The sequence below is a fragment of the Acyrthosiphon pisum genome, chromosome A1, assembly GCF_005508785.2.
Source record: "Acyrthosiphon pisum isolate AL4f chromosome A1, pea_aphid_22Mar2018_4r6ur, whole genome shotgun sequence".
NCBI lineage: Eukaryota > Metazoa > Arthropoda > Insecta > Hemiptera > Aphididae > Acyrthosiphon > Acyrthosiphon pisum.
In genome coordinates this window covers 134,022,540-134,049,409 of record NC_042494.1, presented here as the reverse complement: position 1 = coordinate 134,049,409, position 26,870 = coordinate 134,022,540, and the positions used below count along the sequence as shown (strand labels likewise).

The following is a 26,870-nucleotide window of genomic DNA, read 5'->3' as shown; positions in this document are numbered from 1 at the left end:
AGTATGAACGCGCAATTCGATGAGTATACCTACACCTGTCCCTCTGTACAAGAATAAAAATATGTATAAAACGTAATTTACAATCAAATCTTTATAACTCAAATTTCGAGGGGAATAAAAACTAATTCGACTTGTGTACCTAAGTTATATACTTACCTCAAACACAGATTAAAAACACTTCAAGAGGGGTAAGAAATTAATATTACAGTTATCGAGATACTCGATTATGCGTATATTATTATTGTTTTGGACAATTTTCGGTTATTGAACCTATTGTGTGGTAGGGTGAGGGGGGTGGTTGCTGTGAAGCGACCACATAGGTATATTTTATCGGTAGAGAGCATATTATTTTGATGCGGCCCAATCGAAATAGAAATTTTAAAGAATCAGTTAGTTAGGAGTTTAAGACGTATAGGTATCAAAAACATGGCCAGACTACATAGGTACAATTAATAACAATATTGTTATGTCAATTTAATATGGATTAATAATAATAATTTACTATTTTATTTCATTTCAAATATAACCACGAAAAACGTCACGATAACGATTACAGTGATTGTAACTACCTATTAGAATATAATTTGGATGACAATTACGAATTGGTTTAGGAATCATTGGGTGGCACGGACGATATACCTACAACACTATATAAGTATACTCGGAGAAAAAGACGATAGTTAAATTACAATATTTTGGATAAGCACAGGTGAAGGTCACACGCGAGGCACAACACTCGTAGATGAAAAAAAAACTGTGTGTGTAACGAGTACGCACGGACGAAGTGAAACTTCTTTCGGAGTAATTCAACTGATAGAATATTAGGTTTGTGTTGGAATAAAAAAAAAGTATACAAATCTATAATATATTATTAAAAAATATTTATTATTATTATATTTATATTAACCTAGCCAAATCAAACACACCAAAATCAAACAAATAACTTGATCTTATCGCCATATATTTTTTCTTTAGATTTTGACACGTTTGATTTAGCTAGGTTGATAAATATAATAATAATTAATATTTATAATAATATTATAGTCAGGGTCTTGCTCCCGAATTAACCAGAACCCCAAACACCCCTAAAAATTCATAAAAAAATCAATCAATCCATGTAATCCGAATGATTCTGTTTTCAAAACACCCGAATTTACAAAAACCCGAATGACTCCGAACCCGTTTTTACATTTTGTAAAATCGCATATATAGTTTCAAATGTTTTAAACCTCACATATTTATTCAATACATTTTATGATTTACTGACAACCAATTTGCCTATATTTATTGAAATCCTATTTATTTTACCTGGAGCTTCTTTAAGTGAAATGGCTTCCAAAGTGTGGTTACTAGTTACGAAAATAATTATAAAATATACATTTTATTTGCTTAAAGGCAATTGCTTCATTGTGATAGCAAGAAAATCAATCACCACTTACCATTATGTTCACAACTATTCTCCACAAACATAAAAAGTATACAATTTTGAGAAACATAGATCATTTTTTTCCGGAAATCACTGTTCACGGGATCACGGAGCAGTGTAGATCCACCTTAAAAGCGGTTTTTCGCTTAACATGTTTGCCAACTACAACACGGTATCGTGGTTAATCGTGTGGTAACTTAACATAACCAACCAATCACAGCAAAGGATTTGTATGCACGTACACGCGTACGGGTATAGTGGAAACTCGTCTTAAAAGTGATTAGTAACTGCAGTTACCAGACGAGTAGCAGTAACAAGCAGAAAAAATAAGTTACTGAGTTACCGTTTTTTTTTTTAGAAACATCGATTTTAATTTGTTTATGTTATTTTTTGGTTATCAACACGAATCGGTTATAGTTTTTAATAAAAGTTACCCATATATGCAGTGAGTTACCATCGGAATATTGGAATAACAGACAACAGTTTTAATTGGGCATTTATCAAATCAAAAAAATACCAACGAAGAAATTAATTTTAACAATGGAAAACAGAAAAAATGATGTAATAGAGTACCTACTGACGAATGATGAAAAAGAAACTGGTAAAGTAATGGTTGTTTGTAACGATAGTAAAAATATCAAACTTTATTTTATTAAAATATTTATCACGTCATAGTTATTATTTAATTAATACAAATGTTAGGACGGTCGTTTAGGCGTTTCATTCGGGCGGTCGCGCCGATCAGTCGGTCACGTGACTAAATATTTTTGTCGTACTCTCAGTAAATAACTTCAAAAAAACCTGTTACATAATCCCTACCTATACAATTATAACGATGCACCGGAGATGCGTTACCGCGCGCCCACCACAATACCACATTGAGATTAGTGACGGTCGCACGTAAGCACGTGGTATCATCGTTGGCGCAGCGTCATAATATTATTCAGTACGATAAAACCGTTCACATCATCGGCACATCGGTACGGCGACGTTTATTCAATACACCAGACCCACAGAGACCGCTTGTTCCGTCGTTTTCCCCGGCTACGGTGGGGGATCATCGCTGCCGCTACGACAACACGATGTGTAAGTCTCGCATGGATTACCTGAGCACGGTCGTGTTCCCGCGGGCCGCGGCCGACGGGGCATTCGGCCCGGGCGCCGAGTACGTGTCGTTCCGTGCGGTCGACTGCGGCGGCGCGATTTTGGACGACTACCAGTTCGCGTCAGACATCGTTTTCGGCACGGTCACGTTGACCGGGTCCGAGTGGCCGGCGGGCGGCGTGCCCGTGGTGGTCAAGATGAAGAACGCGGACTCCCGCATGGCGGCCATGATGAACATGCACGAAAAGTTCTACAACGAGTACGTGTTCTATACGCGTCTGCTGCCCATGCTGGCCGCGAGCGCCGCCGACCCGGCTGCCGTGTTCGCGCTGTTCCCGCGGTTCCTGTACTCGAACGTGACGCTGGACGGCGGCACGGATGGTGGACAGCAGCAGGTGATCGTCCTGGCCAACCTGGCGCCCACCGGTTATCGTGCGAACAACCAGAAGGTGTTCCTGGACGTAGGGCACGTTCAGCTGGCGCTCCGAAAGTTGGGCGCCCTGCACGGACTGTCGTACAACGCCAAGGCCGCGGACAGCAGCCGCGCGGGGCCGACGTTCGCTAACCTCTGCACCGCGTCCCTGGTCGAGACCCAGTGGTTTAACGGACACTGGTACATGAGTCCGCGTTTCTTGTCAGGTTGGTATCTTGTAGTGGGTGTACACACAAATAATACTTTAAAATGACAATACCGGAAGGCGGCCGATTTTTCGGTAGACAATTATTTGATATTTCCCCCAATATCTGTAGTGCTATACCGGAAATTCTAAAAAGTTCCTATACGACTTATGATTTTTGTTAATAGGGAATAATTGTTAAGGCAGTATTCTTAAGAAATATAATAATTTTCAGCTCTTACAAATTTTTTTTTTTATTTTCATCAATTAATCGAATATTTACCGAGTCTAATTTTAAGCCGCGTCAATAATAATATTGTGCTGTACCATAGTCCGTAAAACTTTTTCTAAACAGAGGTTTTGAGGGGACTGATTTTATACACTAAGAAAATATTAACACTGGTCTTCCGGTATTATCATTTTAAATAATTTGTTGTTCACGTGCAGTGTATAGCCACAGAGCCCCCCCCCCCCCCCACATAAGTGGTTATATTTATAATATTTTAAAACTCGGCAGTCTTGTAAAGAATTATATTTTTTTTCGTTATCAGAACGCAATACAAACACACGTATAAAAAGAATGACTCGTTGGTATGCAAGATATTGATTGTTTACATAATATTATGTTTACGTCCAATAACGATTACGATTTACTGACCAACAGTATGATATTCTCTCTATTCGCAGCTTCCCGTGACTTCCAATTCGTTTGTTTCATATTTTATTTAATGAAAACAGAATTTAAGATTTAAATCTACTTATATTATATGGATGATATTTCATAAAAAAAACACTTATTCAGTGAAACATAATATTATTTACCGGTTTATAATTTATTTATTTATAGCCCCTGAAAACAGTTTTTTTATAGTCAATTTATCCTAAATGCATTCAAAATTGAGTTTAAAAAAACTCAAATGCTTACATTTGAATCCTTTACAAGACTGTATTTTAAATACTTTAATTTTTATATGACGACGGACTACCCTACGACTGTCTATGTAACTACGATCAATTATAATATTATTAAACTATAGCAGGTTATATCTCCGCATAACTGCATAGACCACGTCTAAAACAGTCACCACTCAATGTAATCTCTGCATCCATTATTTTTTTTCAAATTTGTTCCTACGTTTATCTTTTACATCTACCTATAGTGTACTTTGATATATTCATTTTTCTTTTTGTATTATTTTATGACCATTAGTCATTACCACTTACTACACACACACACACACACACACACACACACACACACACACACACACGTTTACCACATTGTATATGTTGGTATACAAAATGTTTTGTAGTTTTGGGCTTTTCTGAAAGAGAAGACTTATATGTTTATTTTTCAACGGAAACAAACACATCAAATCTCGACCAGCGTTAGCTCGGTATAAACCTAAATATTTACACTTTTTGAGTAGGTACCTACGCACTTAACTCTGTGTACTGTGTGTAATGTAAATAGGGTAAAAAATAAAATTATCTACTGAGAATAGTTGAATTTTATAGTATTACTATTTCTCACAATCCTCCAGCTTATCGTGTCGACATTGTATCAATGTTTCATAATTTGAACAATTTTTTTTTTGTAAATTTATTTCCGTCTCGTATATATATTGTCTAAACAATCATGTCAATGTCTTATTAATGACGTTGTTGCACGTGTCTTTTAAAAAAAAAACTTAAGTAATATACATCAACAATTTTAAAATTTAACCACTAAATTGTTTTCCTTGGAAACAATTGCATTAAACTCTGGATGTTGTGTTGACCGTATGGCGTATAGTTTTAGAACTATTAAATTATAAATTATTTGTTCTTTAAATCATATAATATAATATTGTATTATATTCATCCATCGAGATAGACATTTTTAGGGAAACGTATATAATATTATAATGAGCTGTTTGATAAATATAATATATTTGATTCGTTTAATAGCTTAAAATGTATTTAAATTCATAAATATTATACAATATTATGATACGTATACATGAATTACCTAGTATAAATCTAGTAGCTTTGATCATCTGCATATTGGATATATGGTAGGTAAACTCGGTATACCTATATTATACCATTATACAATGTAGACATAGGTAGTTCACGACTAAATGTAAATGCATAGTAAATTCGACATCTGCAAATGAACATGCAAGTTTATGCACATAATAATTAATTATACCTAATTAAATAAAAACGGATTATAATAATTTACTGTACGGTTTGTAAAATTCAATAATTATTAAATGGTATTTTTGTACCAAGTAGATGTTAGATAATAGACGTGAGAAGTAATAACAGATAAAACTATTCGTTTTTTTTCCCTTTGAATTTTAATCATGATTAATATTTATTGGTAAAAAAAGACTATAAAAAAGTAAGCTACACAATTAAATTAAAAGCAAAATAAATAAAAATTTTAGAATCATGTTTGCAAAATAAATTTTAATTTCGCTTCTAATCGTACTACCAAACAATATTGTTTAGTTTACCAGGCTTTATTTCTTATGAAAATGTTTATGTCTTTTAGTATTTATTTATTGCAACGCCTATATATTTTGAAATTTGTATAAAATATTTTCAAAAATTGTAGACATTTATTAATACGAGTTAACAATTCATTGTGTTTATGTTGTATATTATACTATTATATGATAAACCTTTATAACGAACCAACGAGGTGTTTTAAATTTGGCAAACATTTTATAAGAACATGGGAATTTTAATATTACATTTTTAAATAAAACTCAACGGGACACCTGAAATAATCAAATCCTCTCCATTGGTAGGCATTTATACTTAATAATCACTTATTAGTCATTACGTTGTTTCTTTTATTATTTCAAGGACAAAACGGGTACAATATATATGTTATACTAATAGTTATTACTGTTTATTATTTACAAACAATCTAGCGTAGATGACACGGTGGTCGGTAGGTCAAAGTACATAATATAAGTTTTCCCCAGATATTTCCCATGTTTTCCAGCGAACCATTGCACAACTATGTGCTAGAGTCAATATTATGTTTGGACGGGAAACCACGCGATTATGCGGTGGACGAATGTAAGAGGGCGCATCGCGAGGGACGGTGAATCTTTGTGTTTCTCCATTGGAGCTTGAATGCCGATGGTTCGTCGTAAATTCACGTGGTTAGTGGTTTAGGTTAGTCCTGGTATCGTGGCTGGCGTTGCTGACGTCGACGATGCGGGGTAGAAGGTATTATAAGTCCTTAGCCATGAAAACGGCTGTTTTTATGGGAAATCGTTAAACGTCGATGGTTCGCTCAGACAAAATCCCTCGTGATGGCTGCTGCAGTTAATCCTCGACGTTAGTTTGTCGTCAACGTTTCGGGTCAATGTTTTAAGTTCTTATATACCCGTGAAACAGTTATCTTAGGGAAATATGGTGGGCGTCGTAGCCCGTAGGTGTGGCGATCAGTTCGTTCAACGAGCTCGATTATACTCAATATTATCTTCAAGACCACGTCCTGTCTTGAATATTCGAGTGTTGATAGAGTGAAAACTCGCTTTCGGGTAAAATTCATACAAATACAAGCGCATTACCGCGTCAAATAATCGTTGCCAGTTGGCGAGTTAACGGTTACCGATCTTTGAAATTCGCATCGTTTACTGGACGTTTTTGTATGTAGCGTATACCTAGTAGTAATAATACAATATATTATCACTCTAATAGTTCCAATCCAATCGTATGGAATATCGATGACCAGGTATAGTGTTCTGTTTCATAAGCTAACAATAATATCAAATATTATATTAAACAAAATTAAAAAATGTTGTAGGTGAGTTACACCTTACACATCATTTATTTATTTAATTAAAATATTATGTGATATTGATATATATATATATATATATTAACAGTTACACTTAAAGATAAATATAAGCAATGATGATAAAATATAGTTTTATCTTTCTTTTTCAAACTTTAAATTGTAGCTCTAAAAAGAGTTTTAAAAAAGTAAATTAAACTATAAAAAACTCCTAAATAAACTAAATGACCTGCTACTGAAAATAGGAAGGAGGTAAAGTAAAAGATATCGTCGTCACATAAAAAAATCTACGTATTTTTTTTTTTAATACAAAACTGCAATATAGATAATATTACGTAACAAATTCATTAAAAACAATTTGAAACGTGTGTAATAACGAAGTAATGTACGTCACACATGGAAATAAATTAAATGTCTGTTATTATTCTATAAATATATTACCTACCTATATATGCTTCAGAAGTTTAATAATTCAAATTATCGTAATTAGTTTAATATTATATTAATTCCAAAATTATAAAAATTTATTATTTATAAGTTATAACTGTATGCAACGTTGAATATTACTTCTCGGTCATTGTCATAGATTGTCCTACACACTATACTTAATAATTCGTATTAATTAGAGTAGACAATGCAATAACATGATGATTACCTATAGAAATTCTGTACACCACAGTGAAGAGGAACATAATGGCTTCTGATATGCACCTGAGCAGCTTTTGCTAATTAAATTTATAGTAGGGTCTCTAAATCAAACATTACGTTAATGACATTCTACATTTTTGATCTATAGGATTCAGACAGTTAAGAAACTGTGTTGTGGTTCAGGACTTTGGGTATCATATAACTGATTGTGTTTGGCTACTAGTATATTATTTATAACTTCCATAAAAAAATCAAATTTCAAATAAACGTTAAAAACACATGTGTAATGCATTACCCCAAATACTATATAAACCTAGATGGAAGAGTATAAAAATGTGATGCTATACGAGTTAATAAGTAAAAAAAAAAAAAAACATTCTCGGTTTAATAATAAATGTTAATATGAACTAATATCTATCGAGATTCAGGATGCATCGTGGAAGGCTATAATCATGTGATTCATAATTTTTGTTATCTGTTATATAAAACAAGATCTGAATTTAGTCGATGCTCAATAATAGGCGATGAGAAAAATTTTACGATATTTTATGTAGCATCGGATATTTTTTTCAATTTTATATTTCAACAACATAAGGTAAATTGTTGTTACCGTGAATAATGATAATCATTTATACGATTTAAAGCCATTCGTATTATATCATAGATATAAATAAATAAAAGTTTTGGAAGTCAAACGATAATGAACAAATTTCAAGATTATATTGGTGGAAATCCCTCGGTGGTTCAAATTAAAAACTTGTTTTTATGACAAAAAAAGGTTGAAGATTGATTACTGAGACCCCAATCGAATGTGTCAATCGTGTTGTCACCGTAATAGTCTATATTGATTGATGAAAATTAACAAGGTTTACTATAAGAATTAAAATACAGACTATAGGCTATAAATGAGTACTCACTTAAAAAAAAAAAATTTTAAAAATGTTATTACCTAGTTTCCTTTATTGGTACATTACCATCAGTAAGTTTTGCTGACAATATTTGAATTTAAAAAAAAAAAATTATTTTCCTTACTAGTAAGACAGCTACTGTCTGTTATTTCCTAGATGACTTTATAATTTTTTTTTACATGCAATATGTACCTACCGTCCTACCTATTCAGTACCTAGGCAGTAATATTACCCGTATTTTAACCCACATTTAGGTATACCATTATTTTGTGCCTCATAAGTTATACATATCACAACATTTGATAAACGAACATTTATTATTGCCTTTAAATTTATGATAATATAATATATTTTAAAAATTATATTCATAATATTTACCTTTGTTAAATGAATATTGATTGAGTTATAATTTTATGTATTTTCTGTTAGTGAACAAATTGCATGAAAGAAAAATTTAATAAATAATATTCGTTGTCAAAAAAATATCACTAAATCATAGCTTTTTAAAGGTTGACAGTTTTTTTTTTATCCATAGGGTTACTAAAATTGAATTATTAAAATAGTCATCCGAAAAATTACCAGTTACTCATAAATATCAAAAATTAATTGTCAAATCGATTGCATTGTGGACTTTTTATTTTATCTTTTAAACTTGTAAAATATGAGTATTGCGCAAGCTGATTAAATACTTTAAATATAAAATAAAATAATAAACGAAATAAAAATATAGAACGTTCCAGATATCATTCTGAAGAATTAATTTCTACACCACTACACCCTTCGAAAACCTATAAACAACAATACATTTCATCGTTTGACATCAACCGATAATAATAATTGTGTAAAATGTTCGTTCACTGCACGTGTCTTATGATAATATTTTGTAACCATGGTAGCAGTGTTAAAACAATAATGTAAAAAAAATAGTGTTATGATGGAGATAAACGTACTCTACTCGGACCAAGTCGAGATTTGTAAAGTAAAGTTTTGCTGCACGTCGATAGTCGATACACGTAATTTTTTTTCGCGTCCCCATTTCTATATCTTCGCTTAACGTTTGGAGTTTCGGAATTTATGAGGGTTAACTGTGCGTTATTATCGCCGTTCACACCGTCGACGTTTCCCTTTCATTTTTAGCACCTACACGAATTTCTCACAAAATGCAGGAGGCGTGTATATAAGAACGAAATAATAATATGGTTCGGCGAAAAAAAAATAAAAATAAAGTTTAATCGTTCCTATTTTGCCCCCTCTAAACTATACAATGGAACCGAAATGGGAAAGTGATTGTGAAAACAATTTAACTGGTAAAATGATTCCAAAAATTACTTTTGATGGGACATTGGCTAGTGGGTATATTATAGGGTCGTTTTAGGAACAACAATTCAAAAAAAATTATATTTTATTTTTATTACTAAGTATAAATAGAAATAATAAAGCCGTGTGAGAAATACGATCTGAGTTTAAACCGAGCACTGTTTTTCCATTGTCCGTGTAAGCATAACCATTCAAAACACAGACATATCATACAACAGACTTTCATCGTAAATAAGCCTATCCCGATTTGTACGCTTCGATTTCTCGAACCACTGTCGTGCACACTGTATAACCACCACACCGCTTAAATAATATTACTTATCTTATCTTAATAAAATAATTATGAATGGTGATTTTGGTAAAACTTTATTCAAACGTTTACACAGTCATTGGGTTTTTATAGTTCAAGTATTATGTTTGAAACATTTACAGTCATTAATTTCTGGGACCAAAAGTAATATTACGTATTTAATTGTCATTACACGGTCTAGACGATATTGATTCAAATTAACAAGATAATATAAAATTCCGATTAAAATTATTTAATATTTACTGTTTGTCCACCAAATCTTTGTAAATATTGATAATTAGAACGGCGCATATATTTCGTGGTTTAAGATAACATATATTGTTGTAAAATACTTGGCCGAAAATATTAATTAAACTTTATATTTTATATTTTAAATAAAGAATTATAATATTATATGTACCTACCTTAAATGTTTGTTAAAAGAAAATATTTCGTGTTATGGATCATTTTATTTTTTCGTTATCTTAATTAATTTAATCAGGCACTGAGTAAATTTTAAAATAAGGAAAAAATAATTAAAAATAAAATTATCACATTTTTTTACGTCATTCTAGAAAATGATTATGTAGGTACTAGGATTAATTAATTTGACTTAATGAGAGTTGAATATATTTTTTTATTGTTTCAATATCATATTTGCATAATATAAACAGATTTGTTCTGATATAGCACTCAATGTTACATTTTTAACATTTCCATTTGACGAATAATGATATTATAGTTTAATTATTTTTTGAAATTAGTAGAAAAATGTATGATAGGTATGTATGTAATTAAACGGTTTTCAAAACGAATTTTATGAACAAAAATGAGAATAAAATAATATTAATTTAAGAGAAATTGAAAATTAAACGAAAATAATGTGATGAATTATCTGGCTCTGAAGTATAGTTAACAGATGGCAGGTAGGTTTTTCCAGTGGCATTAGGCAAGTATGTTCTCATACCGTGGCCTACATTTACGTTAAGTTACCTTCAAATTAAGTAGAACCTTGCATTTTCTAGTGAAATAAGTGCCTACTGCACCGAAAACGTAACTACGATGTATAATTGTAGTTGTTTTATATTTCAGAAAAATTAAACAGAGAATACAATGCTGGACAACCACTTAGCTAATCGACTCGTGGTAAACACTGCAAAAGTTCCTAATTTTCTGAACCAAATATACCGAAAAACCCTTAAATTAATTACTCAAGACATTTTCATTTATCTAATATTTTATTAAATTCTGTGTATCTATATACATATTATAATTTGTAAATAATACCGCGATTCACAAAGAAACAAAACAAATGTTAACATCATTATAACAATAGTTTTATTTATTTTAATTTAATTTAATTAAATAGAAAATAATATAATAGATTCTGAGCGGAATCATATTTGATTACAATGTAAGAAAAATATCTCAGATCCTTAACTTCTAGAAAGATTTTGGCAGAAATTAAATATACTTTGTACTTTGAGGGGTTAAAAGTGTAAATTTCGTTATATTCTATTATAAGATATTCGGGAATAAGAAACAAAAAAATTACAAATAATATGTATATTTACGCAAAACAGGTACTTATTCAGAAAAATCAATTTTACGAACTAATATTCGTAGATTTAAAAAAATTCAAATTTTATATTTGTAGAAGCATATTTTTCTAGACTTAGTAGTAATACTTTAGTATTTATTTGACTTATGTATGATACATTTTATTTAGCGAGGAAAAAACTTGAAAAAGTATGATATTATACCTCACAAATATTTCTTACAGAAATTAAAAAATATTAAAAATACATCAATCACAGTTGTTTTTATGAGTGTTAGAAATGAAATATTGACAGCATTTGTCAAAATCATGAAAATTCTCAAACCATTTTTTTGGGGGTTTTGAATTTAAATTGTAAATTAATTATTTCATATAGACATATTAGAGCGGATTGTCTCCGGTCATGATTGAATTGTATAGTATACAATGATTCGTCATTGAATCAAAATTTAACATAATATCCATTACAATGACCTCTTCAATTATACTCGACACTTATAACACAGTAGAACGACTTCCCTCATCTTTTTTTCAAATTTATTTCTTCAATATTTTAACGAAGAAAAACTTAAAATTAAACTTAGTAAATTAGGAATCTGCGTCAAGTTCAGATCATGTGATTTATTTTTTCCACAGTTAAAACTTGTTCAAAAATGTATTATATTTTGTTGGCATGTAACATGAAACATTCACACATAAAAAAGCAGGTAAGTGTATGTCGCTCTGCTATACAGTAGATTACAAGTGGGTCATTGTATAATGGTTGTATTATACTTGAATTCAATGATATAATATCATTGTATAAGAAAAACGATTCTGAGCGGAGACGGTTTGTCAGTCTGGATATTTTATATTTTGTTATTATTTATTATTTATCATGTAAGTTGAATTAATATTAAAATATTATAATTTTTTATTCGTTTCTATGGTGATAAACAAAGCGTTAGAAATTAAAATCCCATTTTTATCGTTTTTTCGTAATTTTCCGGTGGTTTTTCCCGTGGCATCAAATAACTATTGAGAAAATCGAAAAATGACCTCTTTAAAGTACCATCTTGATCCAATTTGCTAAAGGATAAGGTACTATATGTTGAATTCGAAACACTCCTTCTGGAAGAAATTTTGTATACAGGATATAAAAAGAAAAAAAAACCCCATTGTAAAAACAATAGCTTCCTCGCTCCGCTCCGAATCTAAAATGCCTAATATGTCTGTACCTATTGGTAATATTTTTTCACACTTGTGTTGTTAAGCCCATACAAACTCATTTTGATTTTTAAACAGTTAGCTAAATGTTTAATTTCCCGGTAAAGAAAAATATTTTTAAAAACTGAAATATTTACTACTTTATTATTTTACCGATAATACCAATATTTATTTACTAGCAAAGGTGGGCATTAACTAGTTTATAGTTTATTTTCTAATCAACTTATGAACTTAACTAGTTTAATTTACACTTGAAATAACAAGCTTTTCTCAGTTGATTTTAAAAAAATCCATCAAGTTAAAAACCTTTTGAAATTTTTCGTTTATACGTAAATATTATTATATCAGTATAAAATAAAAATAATCCAAGACAAAAACACACAAATTTTCGTTATTTTTCCTGATAACATAATTTTGTGTATATTAATTTATTTTATTAAGTTGTAAATTATATATTATGCGAGTTGCAATTATTAAATTAAAAATTGACAATTGTTATGTTTTAATGTTATAGAACTTATAATATATATGAAGGTCAAGTACTCATCTTCACGTATTATGACATTTCATTGCTATACGATATAAAAAAATATATTAGTTGAATTATTAATTTGAGATAAGTATAGTTTAAATTAGTAAATAATAGTAAAGTAAAAGTAAAATGGTATACAGTGTGCATTATGATAAAAGTTCAATAAAATTGTTTTTTATAATTTATAAATTAGAAACTAGAAAGACACATTCACTCTTTAAGTGATTTAAATACTAATAAAAAAAAGTAGATTAACTTTTTTTAAACTGAGTTAAGTTAATATTTTTTTCTATATTAACTTTTAACCTATCGAGTTAAATTTATAATTTGTTAACTGTTAACTTTTAACTTACCGATCTTGTATTCTCTTAACTTAACTTACTTGAGTTAATTATTTTCATTAACTTGCCCACCTTTGTTTACTAGGAATAAATTCATTTTTAATATGCATATTAAATCAAATCGAGAAACTGTAATAATGTAAATCACACAGTATCCTTCTATTCGACTCAGATTACGGATAAAAATAGGGGGAAAAAATACTTACTTACAATGATATTAGGTACCTACCTACGTGATTATTATCAAAAAGTATTTTTGATGTTTGCTGTCTGTAATACATTGTGCCATTTTCCATGAAATGTGAGTAATCTATATTCTACGGTTGCCTAGTAATTCGCATGGTTGAATATTATTATCATGGTGCAAGACATATATTATTTTGTATGTATTTTTTGTATCTTCTGACGGACCCCTAACTAAATGAGGTACACATTATTTTAATACGTCAAAAGTTAAAGTTACGTTATGAAATTTTGCGCTTCTTGGAAAACTAATTCTGTCCAGAATGCCTCGTAAACTTTGTAACTCTAATATAAATTTAACGGTCTAGAGAAATCGTTCCCTTTACTCACTCAGAACGTCGCTTCAGTCGCAACACAAAATAAATAGAGATTTTTTATGACAACTCGAGTCGTAGTTAAATGAGTTAACGTATTTCAGAAACTCTCTTACATTGAAACCAAAATATGCAAATTAAATCGAAGCCATATTCGAGTAAGGGTGTAATTAAGATTCTAAAGCTCCTACCTAGTCTAAATACGAGGATGATCTGAACATTGGAATATATATTTCGTGATATTGGTGAAGTCCAACAGCATAATATCAGAATAAAAATAATATAATAATAAAACAATGAAATGTAATATTATTAGCATACGCTGTCAACAGTTACCAAAAAGCTTAAGATATATCTGAATATTGTATAGGTATCATAATAGACAGGTTTACTTGAATGACAAAACCCCGATTTATTATTTTTGATAACGTCGATAACAGTATTTTTTTTTTGAAACTCAACGAATTTAATATTGCTGCCCTGTAGCTGTAGTCCTAAAAATGGATATTATTTTTAATTTATTAATTACATTACTAAGTTGTTTTACTGAGAAACCTGTCTAAGTGGAATCGCAATAATGGGCCAACAATAAAATTCTTTTGAGATAGGTTTCCGGTTTACTGAACAAAAAGGAAAATTCTGTCTTATCAAATGTATTATTCTCAGGTAATTAAATTGTAATATCAATTCCATTGGTTGAAAAAAAAAGTAATAACTTATAAGAATGTTAATAAAAAAATATAGTATACCTAGGTACGCGTTAGGGAGCATTTATATGAAAATTAATTTATCCTTCGAAATAAACGGAATATTTATGTCAATATATACGCCCTTTAAAGACATGGTTACAATTTACAGTTTATAAACAAAAAAGGTCTCGATTTAATCATATATTATCAAAAAAACTATTTTTTGACATTTTGCAATAAATCAGTATATTGTTCGATATTAAAATATAAATTGATCCCCACCATTTTTTTAGTATGGTTTTTTTCACGACCACTGCAGTACTGTACATACAGTTCATACAATTGGACCAATAATAAATAGCAAGTAAATAATAATTTGTGTTAACGACCGGATTCATGTTATCGAAGTGTTCCGCTCGTGACAAGTTGAATTAAATATATCGCAACTGAAATAGAACATACACACACACACACACCTACACACCCACACACACATATATTCCAATCTATATTGCGGACTATTGCCTATTTAGAAAATTAGTTTGGGAACCATTATAATAGATTATAGCATTCAGTTTAAAGTGTCATTTTCCCTTTTAGTCGTCTCCTGCCAACTATTGTAGGCATTATACCTGTATTTAATTGCCCGTATTTATTAAAAGGCCATCGGACGTTAAAATGGGCGTAACCTGTTCGAGCACGGGGTCATTCGAATTTTGACTGAAACGGGTAATTCCCCGAGCACGGGTGTCTACCTTTTTTTCACCCTAAAATTACCGTAGGTCATTCAAGCTCCCTCTTAAGCCTATTTGAGTACGGGTACCTTTCTTACCTCAGAATTACCGCAGGTTGAGCTTGATTTGTATACCAGCTAGTTTATTTGAGGGTGGAGTTCTAATTAGCCGATATTTGTATCCAACATCAATTGAACGTGTATTTTCTGTTATCAATTGTTGAAACTGTTTGAAAAAATTATGTTGAAAAATTGAAACCCACTATTTAGTACAGTCACGTAGATTTACAATCTTGCAGCTCATTTGCTTTCTCTTCTTTAATACAGAAGTCATCGTTTGGGCCGAATATAGTTTAGGCTCGTGTAAATACACTATTATTATACCTATATGCTTCCGTAAAAAATGCATAAGACGCATTCGGTATTTAGCTATGTTTTAGTAACCACTGAAAACGACATCTCCTGCCTACAACATGACGCCATGGTCCGCGTTTCGAAAAAGAAATCGTTGTCACTCAAATCAAATTGAATTTCCTAAACCCCATCAATCCCACAGGTAGGTCCGTCTGTCTGCCGTTTCCTTAGCGTGCGTAAATCGCCGCAAAAAGCCAAAAAGTCCGTCACCACGTGACAAACAGCAGTGAGTTGCACACGAATATTATAAGTAACTCAATAATATTATTTATTATGTTTGGCGCGTAAACGCAGGAACCGGTAACCGTGGTGTGAACGCGTTGCGCGACTCGGACACGGACGGCAAGTACGCGGCACCACTGGCCCGGGTGCAGGCCACGCTGAGCGGCGAGAGCGAGACGATGAAAGAGCTGCTGCGGCCGGCCGAGCCACTGGCCGTGCTGTGCCACGGTGACTTTTGCCGCAACAACCTGCTGTACCGGTACGACGTGGCCACCGGGCGGCCCATGGACGTGGCCGTCATCGACCCGGCGCAGGCGCGGTACGCGTCCCCGGCCATCGACCTGTCGTTCTTCCTGTACATGAACACGTCGGACGCCGATCGGGTCGCGAACTGGGACGTGTACGTGGCCGCCTACCTGGACGGCGTCGCGGAGGTGACGCCCGCCGGCCGGGCCGTACCGCTGACCGCCGCCGACGTGCACGCCGAGATGCGCGCGCACGGCCTCTACGGTTACGCGCACTGTTCGTTCTTCCTGCCGGCTATGGTGAACGCCGTACCGCCCGACGTGGAGCGGCTGACCAAGAGCACGTCCGACGAGCGCATACAGCTCATCAACGAGTCCGGCGGACAGGAGGCGGACAGGCTGCTCGCGTCCATCTTGCGACACATGGCCGACCGCGGGTACGTCTGATGACTATCCGACGGCCGACGACGACCAGACATTGACCACTGCGACTGCGCAAGAGTATTGCTACGTCATCTTTTTTTGTGAAAACCGTATAGGGTGCGAAAAAGATTCACTCGGACTACAGTCACAGCCGGCAAACCTTAATTTATACGGAAGACAAATTTTTTTAACTCGTAGTTTTTTTTTTCTTTGTATCACATTAAACGAACCACTCACTTTTTTGCGTTTCGTCGCACTCCATCTATAGTATGGTCTCAATCACTACATACATATGGAATGCTTTGCCAGCATAACAATTCATAATTTGTTTACACCTTACTACTTTTGCTCAAAAATAATTTGTTGAATTCTGTTTTTGTTTTTTGCTTTTAATTTCCACGTACTATACGGTTATTCAATAATGGTATGTTTTGTATGCATATTAAATCACCCACCAAATTAAAGGCGGTATCGTGTCAAATGAATAAATGAGTAGGTAAATAAATTACAATGATTACCCTTTTTGTGTAAATTATTTTTAAAAAAATGTAACTTTCTAATGTAGCAGTAAAACATGTCATTGTCTTCCTAATCTCCTATATCAAATCCCTTAAAAAACTGGCTACAATATCATTAATTCAAAAAAAGTTACAGGTACCTATAGTAAATTGTTTAAACATCCATTATTTGTAATGTTCTTCAAACTTAAATAACTGATTTCATATTTGAATGATATGAATATAATAACAACACTGCGACACAGAAAATATTGTATTTCGTATCTTGTGTGTATGTATGACCATAATAAATATTACTGTAGCCTGAATGCTGAGTGTTTCTTTTTCACGCGAAACGGTTCACACAAACAATATTATTTAAGGGTGCGTGACTGTCTATATTACTTAAGTCATCGGGTGTCCACTACACCGTGTCGTACCGTTCCGTATAATAATATTTAACATGCAGGTAACAAAACGTCGGTATAGCTGGTAACCCGTCGACCAAGTTACATAATATGATATACAAGTGGAATATTTTTATATTTTTTACTCTACAAGACACGTCCACACGGTATAGTGTAAGCCCGGTCGATACTATTATACCTGTACAATATTGTTATGGATACTTTGAACAATATATTTCAATGTATTATTGTTATAAAAGAGTACGTACCTAACACTTATTTAAGTATTTGCCGTTTAGTGCAATATCATGACGTCTGTTATATTATTATTATATTATACTTAACACGGTAATATATACGACGGTGCAGTTTTCTGTTTGTTGTCTTTTGTAAGTTTATGTTCACAGTCTGTTTTTTTTTAACGCAGCAGTGTATCCGGTCAAACGGAAAAACCATCCATGATCTACTATCACCCTCCACTTTCATGCTCCACCCAACGCTACAATAACTATTGAAACTTTTTGTCGTATTTATGGAATACTGCAGATGACGACAGTAATAAATATACAATATTTTCATTATTATTTTTTTTTTTTGCAATGGTTTATTGTTTTGTGTTTGATGTTGATGTCGTCGTCATTAAATTAACATCAAATTATATTAATATGTTATTTAGAAGACGCTTCCGTGTTATTATTTTTTTACCGTTTTTCCTTATGCACGTCTCCCGGCACGTAACTATATAGGGCCCGGATGTGTCTGTCCCATTTTAAACTTACCCTGGCGACCTAATTTGAACTATAAAATGTACATATTTTGAATTTTTGTTATTTTGGCAACATAAAATAATTATTATTATGTGAAATTATGAGTTTAGTAATAAACTACTAAATTATAAATTCACAACAATATTAAAAATGTAAGTTTGTGACGTCCATAAACGTCCAAATAACGTATTATTATAGTACATCGTATTATGATTATTAAATTGTTCATGCACAGTTTACAGAGTTTCGTTTTATTTATGGAAGTAGATGCATAATATTTCTGTAAATGGGTTTGATTGGGTCATGCAGTGACCTGTGTAGTAGAGTGTTTGCTATTAAATTATTTATAAATATAATAAATCAACAATTATACATGTTTTTTTTTTAAAAAAAAAGTACTTATCTAGTAGATACATGGGGCTTCATACACATATCATAGGTTATATTAAATATTAATATCTATAATCATTCTATTGTGTATTTTTGTAATTAATTATTTTACATACGTTTATATTCATTGTTCCCATCATTTTATGTTAAGTCCCAAGCTTTAATATTATGAAACGATTTAGTTATTATTTTTATTATGATGATTATAAAAATAATAAAAAATTACCACATCAACTAACTGTGTGGAATATTAAATCCGACAAAGATATTAAAAAAATGATATACAACCAAATCAAAAATAACTGGCAAAAAGAAAGGCTTTAAATGAATAATAAATTAAATGAGATAAAAAGAACTATTGAAAAATGGAATAATCCAATGTCACTCAAAAGAAGAGAGGAAGTCGTACTAAATCGCCTCAGAATAGGCCATACGCATCACACACATGGCCACCTCATGAAAAAAGAGCCACCAAAAAATATGCCTTACATGTGGAATTACAACTGCAATCAAACATATTATTATCAAATGCAGAGACACAAAAGAGGCACGACTACTTAATTGATGCATTATATGAGTAAATTGTTAGTTTTTTTAAAATTATGATTAATAATATGCTTTGTATAAACTTTTTATTCAAGTCTCCATAAAAATAGAAAATTGTTATCACACCTCACACGAACAATATTAAATAAAATAAGATAAAATAATTTAATATTTAATTCTTAATAATATTTATCAAGCAGTAATTTTTTTTAATTTACATATTTATTTTACAAAATAATTAAGGCAAATAATGTGCTTGTATTTTCTTGTGCTTGTTTATTGATACCTCAAAATTATAAAGCAGTTATTACTGCTACACACATTTTTTGCCGCGTTGAGTTTAGAAAATATTTGTTTCAATAGACAATAATATAGTTTCAATATTTCATATTACCTTGTAAATACGGCTCCTGCTAAGTGCTAAAAACCTTGCTTCACGCAAATACAAAATCGCAAATGGCATTAACAGAAGATAAGCTTTTTCTGGATACTTATATTTTATGAATACATAAAATTGTATAGGTTATAAAAAATATAAACAAGTAAATATATTTTGTAGTAGGTCGTAGAATTTTAGCCCCGTACAAATCAGTGAACAAGAAATGAAATGGGCAGGCCAAAAAATATTGGACCATTGAATTAATATTTTTTGGCTACTTGCCTGTAGTGTACTAGTGTGTGGGAATCGTATTTAATAATAATAATTTGTTCAAATGATATAATATTACGAAAATTATAATATATTGTACGTAATGGTTGTATGATGACAACAGATTTATGAAACAAAAGAAATAATCTTAAAACAGCATGTACAATCTTACACCAAAAGTTGTGTAAAGAGTTATTATCATGTCATAGATTAAATAATTAAAAAAGTTCAACGATATAGGACATTTATGAATATAATATTTCTAAAAATATAATCGCAATTACGACAACAATTTAACTAAAATTGCATATACGAATATAGTAGGTAGTTAAACAAATTTAAATGTGATTTCCAATATAATTGACACATGTAGATTATAAATAACGAGGTGATTTCCCAAGCATGGCCATCCCCCATTTATATTTTTTAAAAGTTCTTTTTTTAAATTCAAAGTTTTTAAATTATTAAGTAGGTACTGAAGATAATATATATAGCGATTTAATGAATTTACATAAAATATGAAACATGCCTACATAATATTTAGTCGAGTACTTATTAGATTTATTAGGACAATATTTTAACATTTTTTTAGTACTAAATACCTATTATATAAAATGTTAATACCTACCCAGACACCAATTTTTTGTTTAATAATATTATTATAACATTATAATAACGAATAATATTAGTATAACGTTATTATAATACTATTATAATATTATCATTACAAAATGCTGTCTGGGTATATATTAGTTATAATTCATATTATTTTTAAATCGTCACAATCCCCATATCTTTTAAACCTATTATGATTATTACTTAGTATATAAAGTTTAATAACTAAAGGCAGGCACTACTCGTTTGAATTTCGTTATGGACGCGATAGTAATATTTTTTAAATTATCATCGACTTAACAATTTATAGTAATAATAAGGGTGATGGTTCTCATTTGAAAAGAAATTTGTACCACCGCAGGACTCTTTATGAGAGGTTAATTTCCACGAGTTTTTTTTATCATTAACCAACCAAAGCACCAACGTGTGATGTTCCCATAACGACCTAGCTGGTTTTTAATTTCAATAATGTACATTAAATATTATGTAAATTAAAATAGCGTATCAATGTTACAACTTACAACATTGGATAAATTAATAGTAGCACACATATTTTTATTCCTTAACAATAGTCAGCTTATTGTGCTCTCATTCCTGCATTAAATCCTATTAATAATTTTATTATTTGATTCTCTAAGTATCCAAATGAAACGAAATATTATCAACAATAGAATCAATGAAAGCATAATGTATCGAGAGCGGATTCTTAATATTATATTATATAATATACCCATTCAAGTATAATCAATAACTGTATAATAGGTATCTACTGATTTGTATGTTTGACATTAATATTTTAATCTTATTGACTTATATCGTTAAGTTATTAATGATACATTAAATTACTACAATAACAAAACAAAAAAAAGTGATTAAGTCGATGTCGCTCTGCTGTACAGTAGGTTACAAGTGGGTCACTGTAAAGGATGGTGTTAAATTTGAATTTAATGATATAGGTAACTATCATTATATAAGAAAAACGGTTGTGAGCAAAAACGGTCAGTCAGCCTATGATATTACTAAGTATATTTGATGATATTATTGTGAATAAAGTAATTTATAAATATCCTATTTACGTGGAACCTTGTTTTAAATTTTCAATCCTCAGCTATATAAGTTGAACATTTTATAAATTTTTAACAACAAAATAATTATTACATTTTAAATTTGATAAATTTTGTTGAAATTTGAACTTTAAATGCTTATAAAAAAAATTGTGACTATGCATTTTTAATTTTTTTCATCTGCCTATGAAACATTGAAACAATATACTAGGTGCCTTCTATTAAATTTTCAAGCTTTTTTAACCAACAAATAAAATTCTTTTGATATTTACAGAAAAAAAAAAAAAAAAACTAAAAAAAATGGAAATTGAAATGTCCGTAAACAGCTCAAAATAAGTCAAATTATTTGGAGAATTTTATGGTGTATAGAAAATGCTAATATAAACATTCAGTCAACATTTCATGTACCTACGGTCATTTGTTTAAGAGTTATGTCAAAAACCAAAATTGATTTTCTCAAAAACAGATTTTATGTAAAAATTCCCGTTTTTCCTTAATTTTTCTTTTGTTTTTCACTGTGCTTTTGAAAACTACTGGGACATTTTTACTTTTGACCCCCTCAAAGTACGAACTAGATTCATCTTTCCTATCAGAAAAGATACTGTTGAAGAAAATCCAAGCATTTTTACTGTCCTAAAAGGTGATGACAGACACAAAAAAAAAAAAATAATAAAAAAAAAACACACATCATTGTAAAATCAATACATTCATTCGTTCAGAATCTAAAATTATGATGCTGACTTAAACTATATAATAACTAAAATATGTTTATTATAAATATGAATTATTTTTAGTGAGTGAAAAATGTACTTATTACGTCTTATTTATGATATATATTATTATTTAATTAGAGAATTAAAATGATTATACATCCAAACTTCTTTCCACGTGTACAAATGTACCTGCAATGCACAACATTTTAAATAGTTGTCTTGTCAGATTCATTATAAGTAGTAAATCTAATATAAATGCCTACCGTGTTTTGAAATGGTCCGGTAAATGTATTAGTATTTCATAAACGTACCAGGAGGTTTCGCACTGTTCTAAAAATACAAAATGTGAACGGTTTCCATCCCAGCAAACATAATATCATAGACTTTGTTTTCCATCTACTTAACATGCGGGACGACGGCGAAAATAGTGCCTGGCACAGTCGTGCACACGCCGATATTAGCCATCTTTAGTCTCGATAATACAAACCAATATAGTAAAAATAGGTACCTATATCAGTACGCTGACCATGCGTATTATATTATTTCCCATTCAAAATTTATGATTTACAAGAATATTGCGAATAAAACGTACCTAGGTATCTATTTCGCCGACCAATAATCCCATGTATTCTTCTCTTTATTTATAAAAAAAAGTGTCTTAGTGCTTCCAACGAGAAAATGTATAATATTATAATGTTTGAGTATAGTTAAAAATGTGTTATTGCTGTAAACAACAACCGTAGGTGCCTACTGTAAGCACACGAACGCCATATTTCACTGAATCGATAAATTTGGTGTACTGAATATATGGAAAATAAAATATTCAGCTGTATAACTCGGCGTACCTATCTATATACATGTTACCGTAGTAAAAGTTTCTAAGGACACAATTTGATTATAATCTCGCATGTGCAAGTAACTTTAATGTTCGTACGTTTATCACATCATGGTACATAATATAAGATATTACACCGTGCACAACTACAAACGGGGTGGGAGGGGGACGACTTTCAAATCTTCTGTTTTCATAGGCAATTATCATTTTTGTTTTTTTACCCCCACGCTGTACTCGGGTTCTCATACATGTTTAATATTTCCGAGGTGGAAGTTCAACTATTATAGTACCTAAGCGTAATTTGTGTTAAAGTCTATTTTGAATGGCAAAGCGAAATGGCGCACGACCGTTTGCCATACGCTCTACCTTTTGCTGTGCCGCTGTTTAACTTGCCATTTACACCTAAAGCGTGTCTAGTCAAGATAATATATTATATTAATTGTTATAAAGGATCTCCTGACGTTTCGCAGTCAGTATATTATGCGTTGTTTTACACGATGGATTATGGTTGTGCACTTCTATCATATTATAATTTAATCAACAAACACAATACTATTACTATCAACAACAAATTAATTATAGCGTAGGTATTATTACCTACTATATATTATTATTATAAATTATTACACTTAGGGATGTCCTTTTAATATCACAATTATTATTAACTTACTATTAACAGTAGTGAATCTCAAATAATTTATCGAGCATTGAACAGTTGTCAACGCACACTTCATATAATTATACTAAGTACTAGACAGTTAAGGAATTATTCAAAATCTCATTATACTTAGGTACTATTCTCAAATTTAATTTTTGACATATTTTTATAGAAACTTACTTTCGTAAGTAAATTCTATTAAAAAACAAATTTTAAAAGTAATATAATATTAAAATGTGTAAGTAAGAAACTGCAACATAATAACCAAAAAAGTATTTGCATCTCTCATATTACAATAGTACCTGCTATCTAGTACGTTATTATTTATAAGTAGGTATAAGTAATTGCGTTGTTCAACTATTTTACTATTCAAAATCAAAAAGAGTTTAAAAAAATAATTTAATAAATCTCTAACGCCCCAAGCTATAATACTTTTTGTACTAATATTATTTTCCCCCGTTCCGATACACTTACTTATCCAAAGTATCAACGGAAAGAAACCCTGGGCCTTTTAAGATACTTTAAAAAGTTTAGCGCATAAAAGCATCGTGAAAGTGGTTACTGAATAAAATAAAAACATATTGTAAAACTATGGAATTTTTATTCCATCACTTAGTAAAAGTTAAAATATTTTAGACTTTTTCTATCATTATTATTTATATTCAAAACAAGTTAATATACTACAAAATAATACCATAATATACAAGTCTTTGTAATACAAATTGACTGTATTCTGTGATGTAAATTGTATTTAAACATATAGGTAGGTACCCCCTCGAACATTATTCTAACGAGATATATTTAAGCTTATTACTTTCAACTCGCGTGACAAGATCAATTTATTAGAATGGATAAATGCAATTATTCAGAATATTTTACTTAGATTGACTAGTACTGTCGGAATGTATATAAATATAAATACGGGGGACGGAGTGGCCGAGCGGACTAAGGCGTCGGCTGCAACGCAGACGACCCGAGTTCGATTCCTTGGCCACGGGCGGCATTTTTCTTCGGACAAGTCACGGTGTCCGGAGAACAAGTGCCGCCATCCACCACCTGGGCATGGCAGATACCCACGGGTGCCCAATCAAAAATTCTGCCAAACTCATTACACACGTGTAAAAACCCCCTACCATTACAAAACCTACTACATACAATCTTAAAACCCCACAATCAGCTAATGGCCATAGTCGCCGGGCTTTAAAGATCAATAAAAAAAAAAAAAAAATATAAATACATTGTTACACTTAAATAATTATAGAACTAATAAATCAAATGTAGTGTTAATTTTAAACACGTACTTTAGAAATACATTTATAATAATATGTACTATAGTTTATAATACATGACAAGTAGTCATGCATGCTTTATAATATGGGTTTATTTTAAATAAAATTACAACATTTTTACTGAATACATGTCAGAAATAATTTGAGATCGTAGTGATAGGTAGGTACATTAAGAATATTAATAATATAAGGTACACATTATTATCAATCATATTAGTCTGTCTTTTTGATCGTGTTTTCTGTATAATAATAATAATAATATGATATTGTATAATTTAACCCCGATCGTCGTAGGTAAGTTCAATCATAATGACTTTGTAATTATTAATGCATTAAAATATATTATATTGTTTTCAATAGATAATTTTTTTTTTATTGGATTAAGGCCTCAAAGACTGAGATCTTTAGCCTGTGTGATTGGTAGGATTGGTGTGGTAAGGTTGGAACGGTTGGTACGGTTGTAAACACGTGTACGAACCTGGGCGGTCACCCATCCGGGAACTAGTGGCAGCGGCCGTTACTTACTCTCAGTCACGTTGCGTAAGTGTGACTGATAGGAGCCAACGCACCACGCCAAGCTACAGATAATTTATTATTTAAGTTTACATGTTATGTTCATTTATGCATTAATTATGCTAGTAGGTACCTATATGAAAATTAATAAATAATTAATTGTGAAAATCGTAATGTTTAAAAACCAGTGATATGTTTTTTTTGGCCCATATAATTAATTTTGTTGATTACCTCAGACTAGCGACTAGCCTATACCGGACACTTTTGTTGGTTCAAGAAATTGTTTTATTAAATTTTAATTCAAATTAAGAAAACAACCGAAAGCAACAATTAATTTGCTATTATAGGTACTTCCTTTTATGTTGAATAAAATGAAAATCAAAGTGATAAAAAAAATATATTCACCAACACACTAGACTTAGGCACCCAGTTGTTCAAGACATGCCACATGCTTGACAGTTGACACATTAATGATTAATAATCATTTATTTATTTAATATAAATTACGTAAGGTTCAAGTACGGTGTATAATAAATAATATTATAATAATGAATAAGACGTGACATAAGCGTAATGTTCGAATGCAATTTTTTGGATATAAATTTAGAAGTAATGCTAAATAATTAACTAGTTTAAGGAACATATTCATGAATACAATATTAATAATAGAATAAGTCCAAACTGGACTCATTTTCCAAGTTCAACAACCTCTCAAGGGGATTATTTTGGCCATAATTATTAGTTCGGTGGGTTTTAATATGAAAAGCGGAGTATGTTCTAGAGTTGTACTGAGGTAAGTAGAAAAGATTTAAATTCTAATAATATAAAATATGTTTGTAAGATTTTTGGTAATTTATTGTGATAATTATTTGTGCATCAATGAAAATTAATTT

At 31.0% G+C, this 26,870-nt stretch overlaps 2 protein-coding genes across 3 annotated transcripts in view; both read left to right on the top strand.

The window, feature by feature from the left end:
- LOC100161227 overlaps positions 1-26,870 on the top strand; it is a 339,202-nt gene that overhangs the window by 71,395 nt on the left and 240,937 nt on the right. The window lies entirely within an intron of this gene.
- LOC100574317 lies at positions 1,021-18,618 on the top strand. Its single transcript, XM_003248302.4, has 2 exons — positions 1,021-3,169; positions 16,439-18,618. Exons 1-2 carry the CDS (start codon positions 2,509-2,511, stop codon positions 17,056-17,058), a joined length of 1,281 nt encoding a protein of 426 aa, XP_003248350.1. The 5' UTR covers positions 1,021-2,508; the 3' UTR covers positions 17,059-18,618.